The sequence below is a fragment of the Morus notabilis genome, unplaced genomic scaffold (genome assembly GCF_000414095.1).
Source record: "Morus notabilis unplaced genomic scaffold, ASM41409v2 Scaffold4986, whole genome shotgun sequence".
NCBI lineage: Eukaryota > Viridiplantae > Streptophyta > Magnoliopsida > Rosales > Moraceae > Morus > Morus notabilis.
In genome coordinates this window covers 1-23,316 of record NW_010359208.1, presented here as the reverse complement: position 1 = coordinate 23,316, position 23,316 = coordinate 1, and the positions used below count along the sequence as shown (strand labels likewise).

The following is a 23,316-nucleotide window of genomic DNA, read 5'->3' as shown; positions in this document are numbered from 1 at the left end:
TATATAGCAACGCAGCATAACTCATTTTTATCTGTTATCGCCCACCTTCCCTTTCACTCTGTCTTTTTCCTTTTTCTTTCTCACGATTTATAAAAATAATTATAAAATTTTAGAAAAGACAATATATTTTTTTTTTTGTTTTATGGAACAGACGATATTTTATTTAGATAAAGATTTTTATTGTTCCGAGTTCCGTGTGTGTGTGTGTGTTTTTTTTTTTTACTTTTTTTTTCCCCCTTTTCCTATCATCCTTTTTATTATTATTATTATTATTATTATTATTATTGCTCCGGAATTCAAAGAAAGTACTTGGATGTGCTTCCATAATGTTCAGTGCCTGCAAGTTTGTTTGTTTTATTTTTTATTTTTAATGTTGTTTAAACTTTAAATCCCACGTACTAGTCTTTCTATTTCAATGCGAGAAAATGGTTGAAGTTACCGCTTAAGATTAGATTTTTACTTTTTATTTTTAATTAATATTATTTTAATTAACATAGTTATTTAATAAAATAATATATTAATTAAGAATAAGAGATAAAAATTTAAATTTATGCATATTAAAGAATATTTATCTCATTTCTCCTTTCAATTAATTAACGAAAAATTGTAAAAAATAGGCATATATTTTTTTGAGCAAAAATAAATCTATATTTAAAACTTATAAAAGCAAATGGCTAATTTACCCATGTCTAGAAATTAATAGACCATTTCATGTTTTCGATTTTTCATTTTTCTAATTATATTATTTTATTGTTATTTTTCTCTTTCTACAGTAAATATATATATATCTAGGATTTATCAAGTTAGAATCACTTAAAAAAGAGTAATACAATTTCTAATGGTAATTTTAGGTATACTTGGTAAATCTTAAATTTACCAAATTAGCATCACATTTCTGTACAAATACTCATGATAAATTTTAGATATACATGGTAAATTTAATATTTTCTAAGTTAGAATCACTTGAAAAAGAACCATACAAATTTTAATAGTAAATCTTATATATACTTAATAAATTTAAGATTCACCAAGTTAGCATCATTTTTATAAGCTACAAGATATCATTTTAATAATACCTTTATTTTGTTATAAAATATTATTTTTTAATATTATTAAAACAACAAGGTATGTACTTTAAAAAAGAAATGTATTTTGTAATGTTAGGAAAAGAAAAAAAGAAACAGAAACAAGGAAACAAAGGAAACGTGCTTAAAAAATCATGTCAATCATGATTCACGTCTAATATTACTTTTTATTTATTTTTTTTATAATGATGAAAAAAGAAGGTATTTTGGGACTAGAAAGAAGAGGACAGTTTTCAATCCTGCAAAATTTTTCCAAAGTCCGTTTGTCATCACATTTGGAGTCTCTGGACCTTTCTCTTTTTCATTTGCACCTTTTTCTGTATTTGATTGTCACCAACCGCGTTGGCGCTTGGCTCATGAAGCGCCACGAGATAACGACAACGCGTTTGGTTACAATTCGCTGCTTTATATTTTTCTTTACAGAAATGTCAGTATAATTCTTTTTATCACTCTCATTTATTATTTGACAAGTATATCATATTAATACGATACATTATTATTTAAATAAAAATGAGATAATAAAATCTACGTGTTAAAAAATAAATGTAAAAAATAATAAAGAAAGTGTTAGTATTTCTCTATTTTTTAGAGTCACGTGCACTTTGCATCTGCCTTCTCTCCGTATGTCTTTTCAGTTCTAATTTTTTTGGCCAAAAGATTTTTTTAAAAATTTTGTTCATTTCATCAATTTAAGTTTAAAATTTAAATTTTGATATAATTAAAAATTTTTAAAAATAATCACATCTTTTTTTTATTACAGTAAAAAATTCTCATATAAAATCACATTTTAACTCGAATTAAAAATTTAAATAATCAAACTAAACCGGCTCTAAATCTTTTGACAAGAAAAATTTCCTTCCTACATTGGCAACATATAATTTAGCGTATAATGTACGCATAATGCATATGAGCCGAGTATTGGGGCGATAGGGGCAACAATGAACCTCCAGCAGAGGAAAGCAGTGATTTTTGGGCAGTATTATTATTTTTTTTTTTGCTTTTTTGTTTTATTAATGTTTTTTTTTTATTTCTTTACCATTTTTATTTACATATTTAATTTCTCTATGGGGTTAACGGATTTTTTAACTCAAAAGAAAAAAAAAAGATTACATCAAATTGGTATGAGCTCATTAAAATATAACCCTTTTGTTACACTCAATCATTGATTGAATACGTAAGAGAAAAATACTGTAGTAAACAAATTAAATTTAAATTTTTATAATAGAAAATACTGTAATAATATGACTTAACTCAATCTACTTAAATAATTTTTCTGTGCAAGGGAGGGAGAAAATGAAATGAAATCTAGGAGAGGAACGGACACACCTCAGCAGCATAAGGATGATAATGTAATAACAATTCTTGGGATTTTGACTGCCATTTTATGGGATCAAAGAATGATAATTCCACAAAAAAGAAAAACAATAAAAGGCAAAAAGAAAAGAAAAGAAAAGAAAAAACAAAACTGAACAGATTAGAGATTATTTTTTCTGATGTATAATACAGTCAAACTCTATTATACAATGAAAAAAACTTTTCCAGCCACAAGAGGCTGGGAGATCATCTGAATTTTCCAAAAAAAGGATATTCAAATAAAAATCCAGGCATGGAAAATTTGTCAAAACAGCTTTCAAGTACCTTCCCTGCTACCTTTTTGCAGTGGAGATTTATGTATATTTCCCGCACGCAAGGCCACCTCACCGTTTGTCGTTTTAATTGTCATCTGAATCAAAACCAACACCGAAAAATAGAATACAAGCCAGTCAATCTCAAACTAAGGAATTCAACAAAACAAATAAACTGGGAAAAGAAGTATTGACATTTCTCTTAAAACATAAGTGAACAAAATTATATGAGGCACTGTTCAGAAAGCACATAGTAAAGGCTTGATATTTCTTTGAATAGAGTGGTTCCAGCTTAGAGGTGCACAAAAGGTCGGGTTGGGCCGTTTTCAGCCCCTTTCCCAACTAACTAGAAGGTGATTGAGAAAAATCTGACTCCGGCATAAAACTAAAGGTGACAATTCGTGTTAGTGGATCATGTTCGTGTCAACCCGCTTATTAATCGTGTCAGAGAGCATCAACCCAAACACGACATGTTTATTAACACGGTCAAGACAAGTTTAACATGTTTATTAGTCAATTTATCTTTTCTTTTAATAAAAATAAATTAATTATACCTATAAATATTAAAATTCACATTATTTGTAGTTAATATGTTATATAAACTTTCATATCATATCACATATCATTAGATTACATATGATACATATAGTTAATTGTGCCAATTTGTGTCACTTCGTGTTAAGAGGTCAATCCTAACCCAACTCATTTATTAAGCGTATTAATCGTGTCAACCCGATTATAACCCAAACTCATTTATAGTAAACCCAAACCCGCTAACTTCGTGCGGGTTTCGAGTCGTGCCGTCGAATCGCTACCCGGATTGTCAGTCCTAGATAAAACCATCTCCAATGCAAATGGTAAAACGATGTTTTATTTGACACAAAAAAGTGTGAAAAAAAATAATTCCAAATAGAAAGAAAAACAAAAGGGTAAAAATATTTAGTAACTCGATAGTCAATTGTTTGAGTTTTCAAATCTGGGGGATTATATTTATCTGCAAAGCAGTAGGAATATTCTGATTATTCAGAACATAGTATGAGATAGGAGTGGCAAATTCTAGTAATGCTCATTCTGTTAAAAACCATTCAATACTCCATATCGTCAAAGAATTCTGTTAATCACCTCTTAGTGTAGATATCCTTTTAGGCTTCTACTACTTATAGGTCATGGGAAAGGAAAATCATCTCTCATCTCTGTGCAAAGTAATTGCAATTATCTGAAATTCTCTTAGGAGGAAGATTCCAATTTTCAATTGTGAAATTTGTGACTTGATGCAAGGAAATCATTATCATTATATCCTTAGTGGCTCTACCCCATTTTTCCCCTCATCTTCAATCTCAGAAAAAAGGCAAAAAGCATATAAGCAAAAACACATATACATGTAGAAGAAAAAACAGGTGGCGGAAAAAAAAAATGGAAGAGATATGTCTCCCCACATCTTTTTCCTGTCAAGACATAAGCAATTTACGACATATATAGATAAAAAGAAAGACAATCGCAAACAATTTTTTTTCTTTTGTTCTCACCATTTGAAGGGTCAACGTGTACGAAAAAACTGGCTGCAACTATGAGATAGCACAGAATAAGCATCAAGCCCTTAAAATAATTTGATGTCCCTTCCTACAAAAATGAAAACACAGCAAAGAAAACACCATTAGAAACCAACTTTGGGAAGTTCACAAGGAATCGATAAGAATCATCCAGTATATCTACAAATCAACTTCCGTAACCTTACAATGAGAGAAATGTAATACAATAAATCTTCTTAATAATGTGTTTCATTAAATTTCATCCAGCATTCACCTTGGATAATCTTACCCAAACCTAATATGAGGTAAGCTCTATTCAACCCAGACCCCGGAGCATGGATTTCCACAACGAAACTTATAGAAATAAATAAAAAATAAAAACTCTAGCATAAACCTGAAGCTTATTCAGCTGCAGACTTCTTAGCCATGCATTTGCAGTGGTGAAGAGAGCAAACAAGGCAACTAGTTTCATTAAAACAAATAAAAAATAAAACTAAAATACAAGGAAATAGAAACCATAGTATACTATCTACTGAGATAGTTTCTCCGAATGAGGATAAAGCAAATATCATATGCAAGCAACAAAGGTCTAACATGCCTTAAACCTAATACGCTTTTGTGAATTGTTACATCGAATTTCCAGGGCAACAGTTAAGACATCTCAGATCAGTAATGTAGTGTAATTGCACAGACCCTTCCTATCTGTTGCCAAGTCGCCATAGAAATCACTGAAGCTGTTATAGCCTATAATCCTTGGACAACTATAAATAATGAATTATTCATGATAATTGACAATAGTACTAGTGCAATCCAAGTTACGCAACTTTCAGAAGTAACAAAAGCAGTCTTATGTCCCCAAAATTAGTATGTGAAATGTTGCCACATTTAGATTCTAACAAGTTTTTATTGCATTTCTCATGGGTTATGCAACTCGTCTTAATAGCATCATTGTATACATTGAAAAAATGGATAAAAGCTCAATACAATTTCTTGAAGTAGCACCACATGCTAACTCGAAACAACCGTGCAATATGCAGGACAACTTCAGGGTCATATGATGCAAAAAGCAAAAACATATGAAAAAAAGAAGATACGAAAAATATATTATAAAATGCAACAACACATGGAAAATCAATGATAGCTCAAAGCACCATTCAAAAATTATATAAGAAATAATTAGCAAACCCACCTGTAACATAAAGGCCACAACTAGCACAGTAATAAAGAGTGTAGCAGTCTCAAAAAGTTGAAAATTCAAATCCATCTGTATTCCCATGATCCACCCAACAACTACGCAGAAGGGGATCTGCAATGCAGTGAAGAAAAAACAAAAGGCATGAGGCATCCATCCTTAATAATAAAGTAAAAATGTAGGGGCACTATTCGAAACAGAAGTACAAAAAAGAGTATAATACAAAAGAAATAAGGAGGTCAAGGACTCATCCAAGTAAACCAAAATTGAAAAAAGGATCAAAGAACAAGCCTGCATCAAATTGGCTAATTCCAAGAAAGTTAAGGACTAGAAGACACTATATTCTTCCAAATGAAGCCCAGAAAAAGAAGAAATGCTCACGAAAACCACAAACTCATCATCAGAACAATCTTGAGAAATAATCTGGATCCTTTCCAAAATTTGGATGGCCAACCCAAAAATTGCAGTGTTCCACAATATTTCACTAAATTTCAACAGTCAGCTATTAAATTTAATTCAGATGATGAATCAACTCCTTACCACAAACATAGATATTTGAGTAGATGATCCAATAGCAACTCCAATAGTGATGTCCTGTAGATAAATTAAATTCATCAATCACGAAAACCAAATAATATAATATGCGTAAATTTTTAAATCACTTACAAGCTTATCCTTCATGGCAAACATTATTGCACTTGCATGCTCTGCAGCATTTCCTACAATAGGAAGCAGGATCACACTAATGAAAGCCACTGGCATGTTCATCGAGTCGGATGCTCCCTGAAAAGAATCATAAACACATCCACTTTTTCTTTTTTAATAACAAACTGAAAAAAACTATACAACCAGAATCAGGGAGCGAAGTTCAAAACAGAGAGGTCATAAAACATGAAAACAAAAACAAGTAAACTCGTTAAGGGAAAAAAAAAAGGACATTAACTTAAAACTGCTTTCGGTTTGAATGGATGAAGAAAATAAATGTCAATCAAGAAAACCCAGGGAAGATGACAACCACAATTGAAACTCCATCTCCTCAAACTTTCCTTACAAGTTAATAGTTGCATCTTTCCATTTCATCCATAAAATAATAAACATTGGCTAAAACAAGAAGTAGAATTTATTTTCCCACTGCCAGTTATTTTTGCATAAACATATATACAATTAATCAACTGATCACATAATACTATAGTTTTTAACCCTTAAATTCAAAGCCAGTAAATATGCATTTTGCCCATTTTACCTGGATGGCATTAACGAGGTATCCAGACAAAATGGACACCCATACAGTCAATATAGCGAGCCAGCCAATTGCTTCCCACAGAGTTAACTCAGGAGCCTCTTCTTCCTCAGAATTTTCATGATTTTCTTCTTCCTGCAACCATTGCAGAAGACATTTTCAAAGGAACAAAATAGCCTAAAGCCAAAATATGTAAATTCAAATATTTCCATTTCCTTCATAGAACAAGTAGAAATATTAGGTTATGTTATCCCGCATCCAATAAAACTAACACAAAAGGAACATAAAATTTCATAATCAGGTAAACTCAACAAATTTGAATTTAAACATTAAAAAAAAAAATGAAAAAATTGGAGTACCTACAGATGCAAGTATAATCGGTTTGGACTTGAGATAGACACGGAAATTTATCGTTCTACGAAAATTATTTAAAAACCTTAAAAAAAAATACAGCAGAATCCACCTAATATGTGTGATATTGAAATGGAGAAAAACAAAAGCCGTTTCATATTGCAAAAAGACTAAGCAACTCACCCCATCGACAGGACTGTAAGAATTATGTTGACTTTTAAGTTGAAAGAAGAGGTAGCTTGAATATGCCACTAGCATTATACAACTGCTAAATCTTGAAAGAGCCAACTCCGACTTCCCAAAATGAACCTCTGAATGCGTGAAATGAAGCACAGCAGGAAACATTATCCCCATTACAGCCATCAAAAGCAATCCAGAATTCACTATAGCAGCTGCCTGTTGCAATTTTACCCCACTTAGAACAAAGTTCATAATAACAGGAATACAAAAGAATACACTGCACAACACTTTTTAAGAAGATATTCTAATCAATCATGAAGATCCACTACCTTATTGAAAACCTGAACTTTATCATAGTGAACAATCCCACCACAAAAGAAGGCACATCCAAGCACTAAGAGCATGTTTGACAAGATGGAGCCAAGTAAAGATTGCTGAACAACCCTTATCATTCCATTCTTCAACGCATAAATTGATATTATCATTTCCGTTGCATTGCCAAATGTAGCATTCAGAAGACCTCCAACTGCACATCACATAAGAGACAGTCCACTTTATAAAAAAGAATAGAAACATGTAATATATGAGATAAAGTATCCTATATTCAATATTGGTTAAGTATTGGGATTTCTCTGGATGGTAAAATGGATGAACACAGACAGATCATCCAGAATGAGAGATTTCTATGAACTTTTGGAGTTGGACACAACAAAGATGATAATAAGATGACTGAAAGTCTAGCCCAAACTTACAAGACACCACTTGACCAATAAACTTAGGCGTTTTTGAGCAATATTCACTGAGCACTACATAGTAATATTATTGGGGTTGCTAGAGCAAACGATTGTCCTTTGTCGTCAGCTTTTCTCCCACTAATTTACCATAATTTCACTTCTATTTTGTCTGTGTTCTCTAATTAACATATAATCAGCCCCTCCTTTCAATTATTTGTGTATTTGATGTCTATTTTCAGAATTACTGCAGTCATATCCCTATCAATTTTCTTGTCTTGATAATTCCCTCTAACCCTAAGTTTATTTCATGCATATCGATCCAACTTGAACCTGATTTCTAGATTTTCTTATCATTTGACATTAAACAACATAGTAAGCGCAACTCACCTGTTGGTCCTGTGTAGAAAGCAAGTTGCCTGCGATGCAATAAAAAGCAAAAATCTTAGGATATGAACCTGTTTAGTTACAACTGTAAAATCTGAATTGTGATGATTTTAATTGTGATTCAAACCGGTGTTTGTATATGCAAATAAATTGTAATTTGAATTGGAAATAAAATCCAAACTGTGTTTGGATAAAGTGTTGAAATCTGTTATTAGAGTTTTGTAACAAATCTTATAAAATCTCACTGTAAATTACATTAAAAAATATGCAATATGGGTGGGGATTTGTTCATCTCTTCATTATGAACACATTAAAAAAAAACATCTCAATTGGAATTAAAACGAAGAAGTTATAACATTAATAAGATTGAAATTGAAGAGAGAGAAAAAGTAGAATCTGAAACTGTTGACAACAATTCGGATTGTTAGAATTTAGGGGGAGGGGTGAATTCTAAAAATCAAAGGGTTTGAACCATTGTTAATGGTTTGAATTCTCCTTTAATTTTCCTCTCCCAAACACCAATTTGAATCCTGAATAAAGGTTTGAATCCTAAACAACAGTTTGAGTTGTTGAAACAAACAGGACATTAGCATCTAAATTAAGTTTAAAATATCTCTCAAATTAGATGAGGAATGAGCCATTACTTACTCTGTTGCATATCCGAGACGCTCTGCCAGAGGTGCGATGCCCACTAAGCTGAGGAAGAAGACCCAGCCCTAACATAGAAAAGGAAACGGTCAACAAATTACAAACAATAAAGGAATTTAATTTACATTGTGGAAGCTAAAAGTAAACATTCCTTTAAGATAACTCATATATACATATATATATTTACAATTATAGAGTATGCCACAAGGTTCACATCCAAAAACAAAATGCAAAATAATTGAAGAGAAACAGTTTTGCACCGAACACCACATCCTAACCAAAATCTTTTTTCTGATATGGTTCTTTTTAACCGCTTTACAAGCTAATTCTCATAAAATTGAGAAGTTTATATGCTTCTTACATGCTTTCCAGTCACATAATGTAGCAATATTGCCAACGGACCAAATGGCAACAATATGTTGATCTTTGCTTTAATTAAGACAATATAGATACTCCTGAGAGGACTTTTCCACATGAGGTTAAGAATCTGTGACTTCGAGGCATCCGGATGTGGATGCATATGAGCCATCTCAAAATCCAAGGAATGCACTTTCCTTTTGCCCAGTGATGAGCTAAAAGGGATCTCCTCATCAGATTCAAGGTCTGTCTTCTCCTCAATTGCAGCCATCTGCAAGGGCAGATTAGCAACCAATTTAAGTGCAAATACATACAAGACATCTTGTATTTCATCTCCTGTTTTGGTAGAAGAGAAACATACTTTTCTATCATAACATTTAGCTCTTTAAAGCAAAAGACAAAAAACGAGGCTAATATATTTATGTCTTTGGTGCATTACTCAACCAGGAAGTTTCGATGGAGTAAAAGGAATATGCAGGACATTGACTCTAATCCCAACTCTTGTATGAACTCATGAGTTGTCATTCTCTTATGGGTAGGTATTTAAAAGATTGACACATTAATTAAATTAATGATAAGAGATACCTACCAATAAAAGAATGACAACTCAAGAGTAGATACAAGAGTTGAGATTGGAGTTAGTGTCCTTAGCATTATTCAGAGTAAAAAAGAACCTTTTCCCTTGTTTGAGGAAAAGAATTTTTTCATTATATTTGGAAAAGGTTTCATAAGCAAAGGAGTAGGACAAGGTATGTACTGTTCACAATCGGTTTGAAAGGGAAAACCATGATATACCTATCAATAAAAGAATGACAACTCAATAGTCGATACAAGAGTTGAGATGGGAGTTAGTGTCCTTAGCATTATTCAGAGTAAAAAAGAACCTTTTCCCTTGTTTGAGGAAAAGAATTTTTTCATTATATTTGGAAAAGGTTGCATAAGCAAAGGAGTAGGACAAGGGATGTACTGTTCACAATCGGTTTGAAAGGGAAAACCATGAACCAAACCAAAAATGTCAATCCATTTTTGGTCAGTTTGGTACGCTTGAATTCTTGGACATGCCGTCACCAACGGTTAGAAATGACCATGAAAATTTTCACCATTTTATAGACTTACTCTTACCCAATTGAACTGAGATCAAAAAAAGCATTTTCCATTATTTTCTACTAGCATTTCAGAAAATAAATTTGAAACACTAATTGTTCATTTCTCAACATAAAGGCTGTAAAAAACACAGTTCTACAAGGTTGGCTTCCAAAATGGTAAAGATTTCAGTCTGAGTAATGGAACGATTTTCGCAGTTTATAATTCATACGAACTAAACCCAATATGTCACTTCACTCTATAATTGCTCAACTAAACACTTAAAAAAATCCAAAAAAAATAAATAGTACTACTAAAACAAAGAAATTTTTACAGAAATGCAAAAATGGTATACTTTTTTTTTTTTTTTTGGTCAACTAAATGGTAATCGGACATGCTTTTTGACCCAAGGAAACAAATTATAACTGTTTACCGCTTTTATCTGAGAATCTATAAATATTATCCCATATACAGTTTCTAGACTTTTAGCTAGAAAGTAGGTGTCCATTAACATTCAATTTCAAAAAGGGAAAAAAAATTAAAGTAAAAACGCTCGATATTAAATTACCCTGTAGCGGGACCAACTCTATCTATAAATTATTATAAAAAAAAATGGAATTCTGAGTTAAAGATCATCTCACAAACGAATATTCCACTGAAAAAAAAGACTCTTTTGTGAAGGACGTTAATTACTTGGTGATATTTGGTTTGACATATTTATAAATGGTAACACTAACCAAAAAAAAAAAGGCAGAAAAAGGAAAAGGAAATCTAAGAGTTAAGGAAAGACAAAGTAATACCTTTTTTTCAAACAAAAGGGAAATAATGCCCAACGATCGGCAACAATTTTCACAGATCAGGTCGAATCCAAAGTTTGGAGAGCAGAGAGATAAACTGATAAATGGATTCGGATTCGGATTTGATCCAGCGAGTGAGACAGAGTCAGAGAGGAGCTAAAGAGCCCGGTTTGTGTTGCCCAAAGTTAAGCAAGCATCAGAGAGAGAGAGAGAGAGAGAGAGAGTGGGTTCCGCCCAGTTTGAATCCCCAGAAGAAGAAGCTCGAATGGGTCGGTAATTGAGTACGTTTCGTCTTCTGTTTGATCTTCGTCTCTTTCTCTCTCTAGAGGAAGTAGAGGAAGAGAGAAGAAATGGCGTCGGCTCGCCGGCGTTGAGATAAACACCATAGGTGGAAGTTTCTTCGAAGTAGCGCCTGCATTATTTGATATTTCTTTTAATTTTTTTTCTCTCTCTCTCTCCTCCTTGTACGACTTCGACTTGAAAGATCAAATCACTTATCTTTCCTTTTTTTTTTTTTTTATGTATGCCCCTCAACTTTTCAAATTTAATTATTTAGTTTTTATTTTTTTACTTAATAATGAACACCTTCAACTTAAAGAGGTCATTTTACGATAAATTTGACAAATTGACAAATTTATCGAAGTTTCCTCTAGTAAGTTATTTTGAATAACTTGAGTTAGATTGCGTTGGTTGTATAAACCAGTTCAAGTTGACTATTTCATTAAATCCCCTTAAATTTACCTTATACGAACTCATTTTTTACAATACAATTATCTTTTCCTTTTTTTTATGGATGCCCCTCAACTTTTCAAATTTAATAATTTGGTTTTTATTTATTTTTTTCTTAACAACGAACATCTTCACCTTAAAGAATTCATTTCACGATAAATTTGTTATAGATGGGGAGTTGTTTGATATATGGGTTATGATCACGAATTTTTGTTTGGTAAGTTATTTTGAGTAACTTAAGTTATATTGCGTTGGTTGTATAAACCAGTTCAAGCTGATCATTTCATTAAATCCCCTCAATTTTACCTCATATGAACTCATTTTTTACGATACAATTATCTTTTCCTTTTTTTTTATGGATGCCTCTCAACTTTTTAAATTTGATAATTTAGATTTTATTTTATTTTTCTTAACAACAACCACCTTCAATTTAAAGAGGTCGTTTCACAATAAGTTTGTTATAAACGGGGAGTTGTTTGATATATGGATTATGATCACGAATTTTTGTTTCACAGATTTTGTTAGTTGTATAAACCAGTTTAAACTGACCATTTCATTAAATCTCCTTAAATTTACCTTATACGAACTCATTTTTTATAATACATTAAGGTCTCGTTTGGTTTGCATATTTAAATTAGTGTGCTTTGAACCTTTTCGTTTAAACTATATGGATTTAAAAAATATGGTTTTATATCTGTGGTTATATTTTTTGGTTTGTATAGCGAATAAAGTTTAAAAATTGTATGTGTAGTGAAAGTATAGTTATTACTGAATTAATATTAGCACTTTAATTAAGTTATGTATTTTTTATGACCGAGGTTGTATGATGAACCACCTTAGTTTATACAAATGTTAAGACAAGTATCAGGTATGGTAAAAAAATAGTCTGAGTTAAGTAACATCCACGCAGGGCGGGTCATTACACTAATATTTAATGAATTCATATTTTGAGTTAAAACTTTGGAGAAATGTTAGATAAAAACGACATCAACCGGATTGTGCCTCTGAATCATGCGTTTAGTTGGTGGATTCATGTCATGATTCAAATCATAGTTTGTGATTTATTACAGTATTTTTTCTCATAAAAAATACACGTAAACCGAGAATAATTATGAATCATGATTCTAAATTCATAACCTAAACATCTTATTAAAAAAAAAGTTGTTATGAACCCGTGTTTAGTCTATTATACGGGTGTTAATGAGGACTTTTTGAAATACCCATATTAAAGGATCTTATTTTCCCACCAAGGTGTTAATTTGGAAGTAATTAGCATGAATCTAAAATTATTTTAGGTCCCGTTTATTTCACCGATTCGAGTTTAAAATTAAATTTTACTACAGTAAAAGGCTATAAAAAATAGTCACATTTAACTTTTTTATTACAGTAAAAAGCTCTCATATAAAATCACATCTCAACTCAAATTAAAAACTTGAATCAACGAACTAAACGAACCCATATAACTAGACCTAATTATTTCAGTGCCATGCAATTTTAATTGGAAGGTTGAGACTGCATTCTTATCATCCATCCACCGTCGAGTGTAATGGAGCCCCAACTGCAGAAATTCCTCACGTTATCAACACATATAAAACAACTTCTTTCGAATTTTGCCGCTTTTTAAGGGGACGTTTGGTTAGAGAATTCAAACCATGATTTGAATCATGATTTATGGTCACTACAGTGTTTTCTCTCATACATATAAAACAACTTCTTTCGAATTTTGCCGCTTTTTAAGGGGACGTTTGGTTAGAGAATTCAAACCATGATTTGAATCATGATTCATGGTTCACTACAGTGTTTTCTCTCATAAAAAATACACGTAAATCGAAAGTGATTTTAATCACATGATTCTGATTCATGAACCAAACGTGTTTTGTTCTATTAAGGAACCAACGTTTCGTCACTGAGTGCGTGTGATGAGACGTTTCGTCTCTAGGTTTTTTTTTTGGCTTTCCTTTTTTTCTTCTGCTTCCTCATTGTTTTGTCGGTTTGGCCCTGTTAAAATAACTTATTTCGAATGTCCCTATAATTTCATTTGTTATATGCTTCTTTTTCATGTTTATTATTAGTCTCATAAATATCATTTCTCTAACTTATCTCTATTATAGCCTTTTCTCTCACATATGTTCTTACTAATATTTTTTTATATGACCTTATCTTATTTTTTTCATAGTACCTACTAATAATTTTTTATATGATTTTTTCTAATTTTTAATTAAAAGATATGCCTTATTTGCTAACACATGCTAACAGTTTCTAACCGTGACCCTTTTCCCCAATTGCCTTTCTCAAATAATTTACCCTTTTCCCTTTTCCCCTTTCCCCAATTGCCTTTCTCAAATAACTTTTTCTCATATGTATGCTCACCTTAACTTTTTTATCATACAACTCTCTCAAATACATTTTTATATATACTGCATAAATAATTTACTATCTAATTTTCTCTATTATAATTTGCCCTTTTAAATTTGATATATTATTTTTTGTTTGCTAAACTCAACTATTAGGAAAATAATAAAAAAAGTTAAAAAGAAATTTTAGATTTTTATATCAAAAGATGCAAGAATACACACGCGGCCTGCTTTTAACTAGTAAAGTTATTATATTTCATAAAAAAAGGGTTACAAAGTTAAAATAAAATAGTGTTTTCAGAAATGCTAGCATATCTATTTCTATCATTCTCTTTGTTATTATATGTATTAACTGTTTAATATGGTGGCTTCACCATCTCATTCTCTATTTAAATAATAATATATCATGTTAGTGAAGTTTACGTGTCAAACAGTAAATACACTCGAGTCTAATATTATTGACACAGTCTCATCCCGACCCGTACCGAACACCCTTTAAAATTTTCTTTTAAAAAAATACCTTATAAATTTTGGGTCGGGCCGGCCCTAAAAAGATAAGGGTCAGCCAAACCCATCACGGTGAAAATAAAAGGATTGAGTCAGGTTCAAAGTGGGCCATGCCAGACCGCCAAAACTTTCGCTTCTAATGTAGAGAGTGACAAAAAAGAAAGTGACAGAAATAGTTATGCATTTCTCATGTGTTTTTACAATTCTCGGTGTAGTTTTACAATTTTAAGAAGAGCGTAGATTGAATTGATTAATCTTTTAAACATTTTTTTCTCCCTTTATCCTACCTTCCCTTATTTTCTGACTTGGCAATATGCTTTTGTTTTGTTGCAATATACAGAGCAATAGTAATTAGAATCATCTGCTATTATGCTTAATTTGGTGGTCATTTCAGACCCACCTATAATGTCTAGATCTCACGTTCAACCTTTATTATATATCTAAAATTATAACAACAACAATAATAACATTTTTTGGTAATTTCTCGTTCGTTTTGAAAAATGCTCGTATTTGTTTATTTGTCAGTATTGCGGACAGTAGATACACATTACACAAGTGTATAAGCCACTAGGCACTGAATACATTGAGTTATGCTTATTTCCATTGACATTTGCATTGCAAAAGTCAAAACAGTGAGATCTACATACCACCCTTTTTCTTCAGACTAAGACGGATATACTATGTTATGGTAACGAGACGAGAAATGTTAACATCATTTTTTTTTGTTAATTTTTTTGTTATTTTTTACATTTATTGTTTGATACAAAAACTGCATTAACATAATACAAAGACTACAATAATATTATCTCATTTTTTATTTAAATAATAATATATTATGTGAATGCAGTCCACATGTTAAGTAATAAATGTAAATTGACAAAAAGAGTGATGAAAAAAATAATATTAGCATTTCTGAAATGAGAATTATAAAAAGACTTCAAGTTCAAGATATCAATAACTTCAACCAAGCAAAAGCCTGCACATTTAAACTCACGAAACTAACAAGCTCTTACGCCAAGTAATTCGCAATTGGTCTTTAATTACCTCAAATTTTATCCTTCCAAAAGTTGTAAAATACGCATGTACTAATCATATTGTACTAATATATAGGAATTCTTTCCTAGAACCGATGGAAGTTAGAACTAAACCTCTGTTTGGTTTACTGGTTTGAATTTTGTTGATTTGAATTTTTTAATTTAAATTAAAGAATTCAAATTGTGTATTTTAAATTGTAGTTTAAATTGACGGTTGAATGTGCAGTTAAAGTTTTAATTTGAACATAATATAAAATTCGAAGTTGTGTTTAGTAGGTGTAAAAAGAAGAGAGAGTGAGCACATTTTCATTATTTAAAAATAGTTTGAATGGTTGAACTCAAAGGGGATGTTTAACAATGGATAATATAATTCAAACTACATGCTTACTAAAATCAGTTCAAATTGTGCTCATTGTTCAAACTGAGTTGAATTGAACTAAACTAAACCGAATTATAAATTTACAGTACGTTAAGATGCCTTGTAAATTGGAACCAAATCAAGCAAAAAAGAAATGATTAAGAAAAGAACTGAGATACGAAAATAGGGTCATCATGAGAATTCCAAATCCAAAGGGGTATCACAGAACTACTTTGGTCTACCAGGAAAAAAAAAAAAAAAAAAACCAATGAAAATAACTAATTATCACTTATTAAAAAAGAAAAAGAAATGCCAATTACAATCAGATTACGCCTTAACTGAAGCACTCATTTTAGGTATCATCAGAATCCCAGAGTGAGTTCAAATACCAATGGAAACATGAGCACCACAACCCCAAAGGAAACAACTGGAACGACTAGTGAACTGGTTAATTAACATTGCATAATCAATTGACCTTGCATTCAGAAGTGATACAAAACACACAAATTCATTGGTGCATCAGTACTATTAACACTAAGGATAAACATTTTTAGCAAAATAAAACCACCCAAGGATAAATTTTAATAGTGTGTTGTACTCAGCCCTCACCAGAAATCGCATCAAACATCTTTTACACAGACACTGATATGACCAAGATGCAAAAAGTAGTCCTAGCTCCTCATTTGAATGCAATGAATGGTAAACGGTAACATATGAATGGATAATTATTTTGAGATTCAATTAAGTACAGGAAAGTTAAAGAAAGGGCAATGAAGAGAGAGGGGCAAAGGAGGGGAAGATAAAGAGCTCGATCATTTCATTATTTTGAATACAGTTAAAATTTTTTATAAAAAATCATATCAAATTTTTTTTATTATAATTAAAAATTCTCACATTAAATAATATATTAAATTATATCTCGATTTAAATTAAATAAAAACTCGAATTACTGAATTGAAAGAAGACAAAATAAAAGAGAATATACTTTCAAGTGTAATCGCAATGATGGTAGACAAAAAGAGATTCATTGCCATTAATATTACCAAAGCCACATCTAAAATATCAAATCTACCCACTTCGTCCAATACCCGTAACTCAAAAACTCCAAAAAATACGCCCTTAGAAACTCGAGTTTTTCTCATATTTGATTCTTCCTAAAAATACCCAACTAGAAGAATTTAACCAAAATTGGGATAACAAAACCATCTTGATCCATTTTAGCCTCTTCTTCTAGTGCGTGACTTGCCTAAACGGCAATTCTTTTTTTCTTTATTAAAAAAAGTCAGATTCATTTGTCTCCGATAGAATGAATGATTGATTGATTGGTTTATTTCTAAACAGGAGCTGGGAAATACAATCCCAGACAAAGTTCTCCCGTTTTTTTTTTTTTTTTTTTTTCCTTTTCCTTCATAGTAACCAAATCAAACGGCCCATCATATCAAAAATTACACAAAATCATTACTATCATCGTTAAAAATAAGCAAAGAAGGAAAATTAATTTGACAAAGTAATAGGGGCAAAAGGAAAAAGAAAAAAAACAAAAAAAAAAAAACAAATGGGACTAGAAAACCTAGTAAGCTAGGCTAGGAAGGAAGTGGGCGCGGAGGAGGTAGAAGTTGATGGACATTGTTGTGCACCTGGTTCTGTCCTGCGCCGTTTTGCGTGATGAAAGGATGCCCGAGAAGCCTCGACGCCGTCCACCGCCTCCCCGGTTCTCTCTGGAGGCAACACGCGATGAAGTTTCGGAACTCTCTTGACGCGGTGGCGGGAGCCTCCGGCGGCTGCGTCATGCAGATGGCGATCATCAGGCTGGCCCAATCGCCCCCTCTCCCGACGCCGAACGGGAATCTGCCGAGATAAAACTCGAGGATGCTCACGCCGAGGCTCCAAATGTCGCCGGCGTAGCCGTCGTACTGGCCGTGGTTGAGATCGGTGTTGATCCTCTCGGGACTCATGTAGGCGATGGTCCCGACCGAAGAATTGCAAGGGTCCATGGTCTGTTCCAAGATCCGGCTGACTCCGAAATCAGCGATCTTGACCTGCTTCCGAGCGTTGATTAGGAGATTCGACGGCTTGATGTCGCGATGAACGATGCGGCGGCTATGGAGGTAGGCGAGGCCACGGAGAGTCTGGCGAGCGAGGTCGGCGAGGTCCTGCTCCCGCGGGATCTTATGTCCCTCGAGGGATCCTCTGTCCATGAACTCGAGGAGGACCTGGATTTCGCCGTTGTGGTCGAACATGTCGTGGCACTTGACGACGTTAGGGTTGTCGACATCGCGAAGGATCTCGATCTCTCGGCAGATCTGGCGGCGGACCGACTCCTCGTGGTTGCCGTAGATCACCTTGAGCGCGTAGGACCGCCCCGTGGGCTTGTGGATCACTTTGTAGACCGTGCCGCCCGTGCCGCTCCCGACGCGGCTCACCCGCTCCAGCTCCGAGAAGTGGATGAGCTGATTACTTCTGTTGCTGTAGCTGTTGCTGCTGCTGCTGTTGCTGTTGTTGTTTTCGTTGATGCTGTTTGGGTGATCGTGATGAGACGACGACGAAGGAGCGGAGGTCGGCGGAAGGGGAAGGGGGACGGCGAGAGCTGGGTCTCGCTGGGGAAGAGGAAGGGTTAGGTCGGGACGGCGGCGTTGCTTTCTGGCGGTGGTTGGGGAGGCCGACGGCGGCGGCTGGGGTTGAATCGGTCTCATGACTGATTTGATTGATTGATTTTCAAGAAATCAAAACAAAGCCATGACTTTGAGGAGGAGAAGGGAGAGGAGACAAATAGAAAATGGGAATTTTTTTTTTTCTTTCTAGTTCTAGAGAGAAAGGGGGAGGAAAGAGGGGGAGAGGATTGGGAGAGAGAGAAAGTTCCCGGAAGAAAAAGAGTGGAAAGAGCAAGAAAATGGAAGAAAATGAAAGAAAGGAAAAAAATATATAAAAAGCTAGAGAGAGAGAGGGGAATGGTGATGGTAATATTGAGATCGAGGCAGAGAGAGAGGTTGCAATCAAAAGAGGGAATCGAGATTTTGATAGGCTTAAGGGAACTCCACGCGCTGCGATAGAGAGTAGGGGAAACGTCAGCCTAAGAGCCCAGAGCCAAAAAGGCCAAACGGGTCGGGTTGGGTTTGTGTGTTTGGGTCGGTATCAGATGGTTCACTGTCTTTACCCAAGCACATTGTCATGTCTTAAATTAAGGGCATGTTTTGTTAGAGTGTGATTTGAGTGTAGTTTTTGAGTTGAATTTGAGTTATAAATTGAGATAAAGTTGTTTGAGTTTGTGTTTGGTTGTGTACATTTGAGTTATGATTTGAGATAAGAATCTTTTTGAGTTTGTGTTTGAGTGAGTCAAAACTTGAATTTGTATTTAGATAGTATTTTAATAAAAACTCAATGGTGATGAAAAATTTAATACGGTATATGGGTGAGGTTTTATTCGTATTTTCGTTGTCAACGCATAGAAAAAAAATCATCTCAATTAGGATTAAAATGAAAAAGTTATAGCATTTTTAAAAATAGAAAAAATATTATTCATTAATTTGAGTTTGAGTTTCTAAACTCGAGTTAAAGGGGAAACTTGAACTCGAGTTTTAGTCCCAAACTCGAGTTTAAACTCGAGTTCAAACTTAAAAGAACATGAACTTGAATAAAATTGGAACTTGAGTTGCCTTTCTTGAGTTTTTAGGCTGCCGAACACACCCAAAACTGTTAAAAAAACTCCGACGAAGTCCTTCTCCTCTAACCTGAACTTATCCGGCATCCCACTTATGGCGAGGCGCTATGCTTTTCCTCCGTCATGAGAACTTCTTCGGTGAAGTCCTCCTCCTCCGCCGCCAGTCACCTCTGCGTACTTGCCGCCGGCCACCTATACGCATTCTTCGCCGCGTGTCCGACGACATTGCCCTCACCAAATAACTCTCCGACCGCAGATCTACGGAACCAAACCATCCATTTGTCTAATCTCGGCCGGAATCTCCATCGACACCGCCTATAAGTCATGACCCAGCCATCGTCGGAGGAGATTTAGAGGACGTTTGTTTCATGTATTCATCTCTGATTTTGAATTATGATTGATGGTTCTCTACAGTGTTTTTCTCTCATAAAAAACACACGTGAAACGAGAATGATTCTAAATCATAGTTCTGAATCCATGAACTAAATGTCCACTTAGAAATTGGGGTGGATTGGGTTGTGGGATTGCAAGGAATTGTTGGCGAAGTCCGGGGTTGAGATGGTGGGAGATTCTGTCGTTTACCTGGATTCGAGGGCGGAGGAGGATGTCGTTTATTGGGCAGCTAATGTGTCTGGGGAGAGTGGTTTAATTATTGTTTAGAAGGCTTTTTTTTTTTGGAAAAATTTCATAAATGGCTCTGAACCTGAACTATGTACGTAATTAAAATGATGATGTGGTATTTTAAATTGCATTAAATTAAATAAATTAAAATAAGGAAAAAATATTTTTTTCTCTCCCCACTATTCACAACTCAAGTTTTATTATACACCCAAATACAAACTCAAAAAGATTATCATCTCAAACCATAACTCAAATGTACACAACCAAACACAAACTCAAACAACTTTATCTCAATTTATAACTCAAATTCAACTCAAAAACTACACTCAAATCACACTCTAACAAAACATGCCCTTAATTTAAGACATGACAATGTGCTTGGGTAAAGACAGTGAACCATCTGATACCGACCCAAACACACAAACCCAACCCGACCCGTTTGGCCTTTTTGGCTCTGGGCTCTTAGGCTGACGCCCATGGCCATGGTCGTTACTGCTCCTATTAATGTCCGGAATTTTTTTGGAGGGTAGAATGTTACCAAAAAGGAATTAATTAACAAAATTTAGAAAGTTAATCCCAAGGTCTAATAATGATCAAGAGTATTGACAAGTATCCAATCCAATCCAATCGGGGGTGATTTTGGTTTTTGCCTTTAAAACCTGTAATGTTTAGTTTTGTGCCTCTAAAGTTTTCAATTTTTGGTGCATGCCATTGACTTTAATGAAAGTTTTTTATTGTCTAAAACTACCCTTTCAAAAGAGAGCAAAAAATAAATAAAAAAATTAAAAGAAAATAAATGCAAAAAAAGGACAGAGGGGGTCTTTCACTTTAGAGAGATTACTACCCGTGCTTGATTAACAAAGCAGTCTAAATTTGTGAAAATTGATCCATTTTTTTGAATTTAAGGAGGTTTTACTCTCAAAATCAAATTTTGCAAGTTAGGGATTTTAAAGTATGTCAATATCTAATTTAATTTATCTTCTTGCTTTAAATTCTTGTTAAAACCATGAGTTTTTTGTGTTTTTTTTCATTCCTAGTATTACACCTCAAAGTATTAGACAATTTCTTTATTTTGAGATTGCTTTAGCAATTTTTAAGATTCAAAAGCGGAGGTTGAAGATGAATCAGTGATCCCATTCAATAGAAATCTCGACCTCGCAATAGAGGTACACTATTGGTTGAGCAGTAGAGTTTCTACTGAAAACAACGGTAGAGCTTAAATGGCTGTAGAGTTTCACTGTGAATTATAAACTAGAACTTTGGATATTTATTTTTATTTTTGATCTTTGGGATTTATTTCTTATTAGATTATTCGTATTCAATGCAAATTGAATTGTATAGACTTAAATGGTAAAAGGTTTTTTAAAGATTTTGAAATTTTTATGGTTAATCTTTATTTATTTAGGCATGTTTATGCTTATAGGTACGGGCTTTTGTATGGCAATGTTAATTAGCAGTTATCAATGATGAATGTGCTATAATTTTCATTAATTATTTTTTCTTTTAAATGGTTCAAACTTATTACCTTATACGATATCAATTGTCTCTGTCAATATGTAACACATTTTTAACTTTTCTTAGGGAATGACTCAAATAACAATCGCGGTTTGTTACGGTGGAAAGTGGAAGAAAGAGAAAGGCTTACACCAATAGTTTAATGAGAATAATGTTGGGGTTCTTTTGGTGAGGGCCTATCGACATGGAAGGTAGAGGACTCATGGCCCCTTTTGGTTCGTGATGACTGTGCTCTTGCTGACTGACGTGGTCGAAGAGCTGCTGAGGGGACTTCCCGGCGTCGATAGTGGCCGAGAGGATGAGATTGGCCCCGACTGAGGTAGGCTCAACCCGGATGACCCCGAGGATGACAGTATCCGAGGGCGACACCTGTTGCGGATTCAGCTCCAGGACAACGAAGAATTTCTGATGGGGATCTACCAATGAGCATATAGTGTGAGAGAGAAATGTGACCAATTTATGGAGGAGGTTCCTAAGTGGGTAACGGAGTCGAATCTCTCTGTTTGTGAATACAATGACTCCGACAGACGTAGTGTATAGAGGGATCAAAGCTCAGTCTTGGGGGTGTTAGGCCATGGTTAAGGGATTTCGATGCTTCGGGGAGCTTTTGTTACACCTTTCAATGGGGAGAACGCCTAGAAACTTGTTCTAGAGGGACTTCGCCGGAAGTTATGGAGAATAGAATTCTCCATCGGTCGCTCTAATAGAAACCAAAAATCCAAGGAAATTAGCCAGAATATGGGGATTTTTGACCTGCATTTCCTCCCTTTCCTTTCCCGTCCCCTCCTCTTGAGATGTTTGGACAACAATATTTATAGACAAGGAATGTGGTAAGGGGAGGGAAGTTTTTTCCCTCCAACCATTTTGAACTTTGGCTGAAATCCCCCCCGAAAGTCTTCGTCGGTAAGGCATTTCCAGTATGCTTTAATGATCGCTTTCGTTGATCACAGAAGGAGGTTTACCAAAGAGGTGAACAAGTAGGTTGTTGGGTAGCAAAATGGGGCTCCGTGGCCATTTTGGGTGAGCTCAGAGGGTGGCAGCCACACGCTCAAAAGGCTGTCTTCTCTTATTTGTGTATATTCTGGCTCCTTATAGTTTTTTTAGGGAAGAGATACTTTATTATATATATATTTTTTTAGAAGAAAAAAGAAGAAAATAGGGAGGGAAAGGATATGTTGGGTTAAAGGGTTATCCTAGTGCACAGCATTCATGAAGGCCTGAAACTGCACGAACAACAACTATAAGTTTGGATAATTGGTTTTACCTCCCCTGGTTTCCTCCATAATCCACGTTATCCTAATTCCCTCATAGACCCAAGACCAACCCAAGTGGACC

General features: G+C 34.0%; 2 protein-coding genes across 2 annotated transcripts; both read right to left on the bottom strand.

The window, feature by feature from the left end:
* Nucleotides 1-2,435: 2,435 nt before the first annotated feature.
* LOC21384959 (vacuolar cation/proton exchanger 3) lies at nt 2,436-11,695 on the bottom strand. The gene is made up of 12 exons (XM_024162819.1): nt 11,209-11,695; nt 9,330-9,596; nt 8,969-9,036; nt 8,324-8,352; nt 7,532-7,728; nt 7,206-7,418; nt 6,675-6,806; nt 6,098-6,214; nt 5,972-6,025; nt 5,429-5,545; nt 4,237-4,330; nt 2,436-2,808 (listed from the first exon to the last, which is right to left on the bottom strand). The coding sequence occupies exons 2-12, from the start codon at nt 9,594-9,596 to the stop codon at nt 2,798-2,800; spliced, it is 1,299 nt and encodes a 432-aa protein (XP_024018587.1). The 5' UTR covers nt 11,209-11,695; the 3' UTR covers nt 2,436-2,797.
* A 5,930-nt stretch (nt 11,696-17,625) lies between these two features.
* Nucleotides 17,626-19,026, bottom strand: LOC21384958 (mitogen-activated protein kinase kinase 5). Its single transcript, XM_010093793.2, has one exon. It carries the CDS (start codon nt 18,878-18,880, stop codon nt 17,771-17,773), a length of 1,110 nt encoding a protein of 369 aa, XP_010092095.1. The 5' UTR covers nt 18,881-19,026; the 3' UTR covers nt 17,626-17,770.
* Nucleotides 19,027-23,316: the final 4,290 nt, after the last annotated feature.

What these genes read in the sequence shown, in the direction of transcription:
- LOC21384959 (XM_024162819.1), bottom strand. Translation starts at nt 9,596, where the DNA reads ATGGCTGCAATTGAGGAGAAGACAGACCTTGAATCTGATGAGGAGATC. An exon ending in AAGTTCAGGTTTTCAATAAG is followed by an intron (nt 7,419 to 7,531) that starts GTAGTGGATCTT and finishes AAATTGCAACAG; the next exon opens with GCAGCTGCTATAGTGAATTC. An exon ending in CTTACAGTCCTGTCGATGGG is followed by an intron (nt 6,807 to 7,205) that starts GTGAGTTGCTTA and finishes CAATGGTTGCAG; the next exon opens with GAAGAAGAAAATCATGAAAA.
- LOC21384958 (XM_010093793.2), bottom strand. Translation starts at nt 18,880, where the DNA reads ATGAGACCGATTCAACCCCAGCCGCCGCCGTCGGCCTCCCCAACCACC.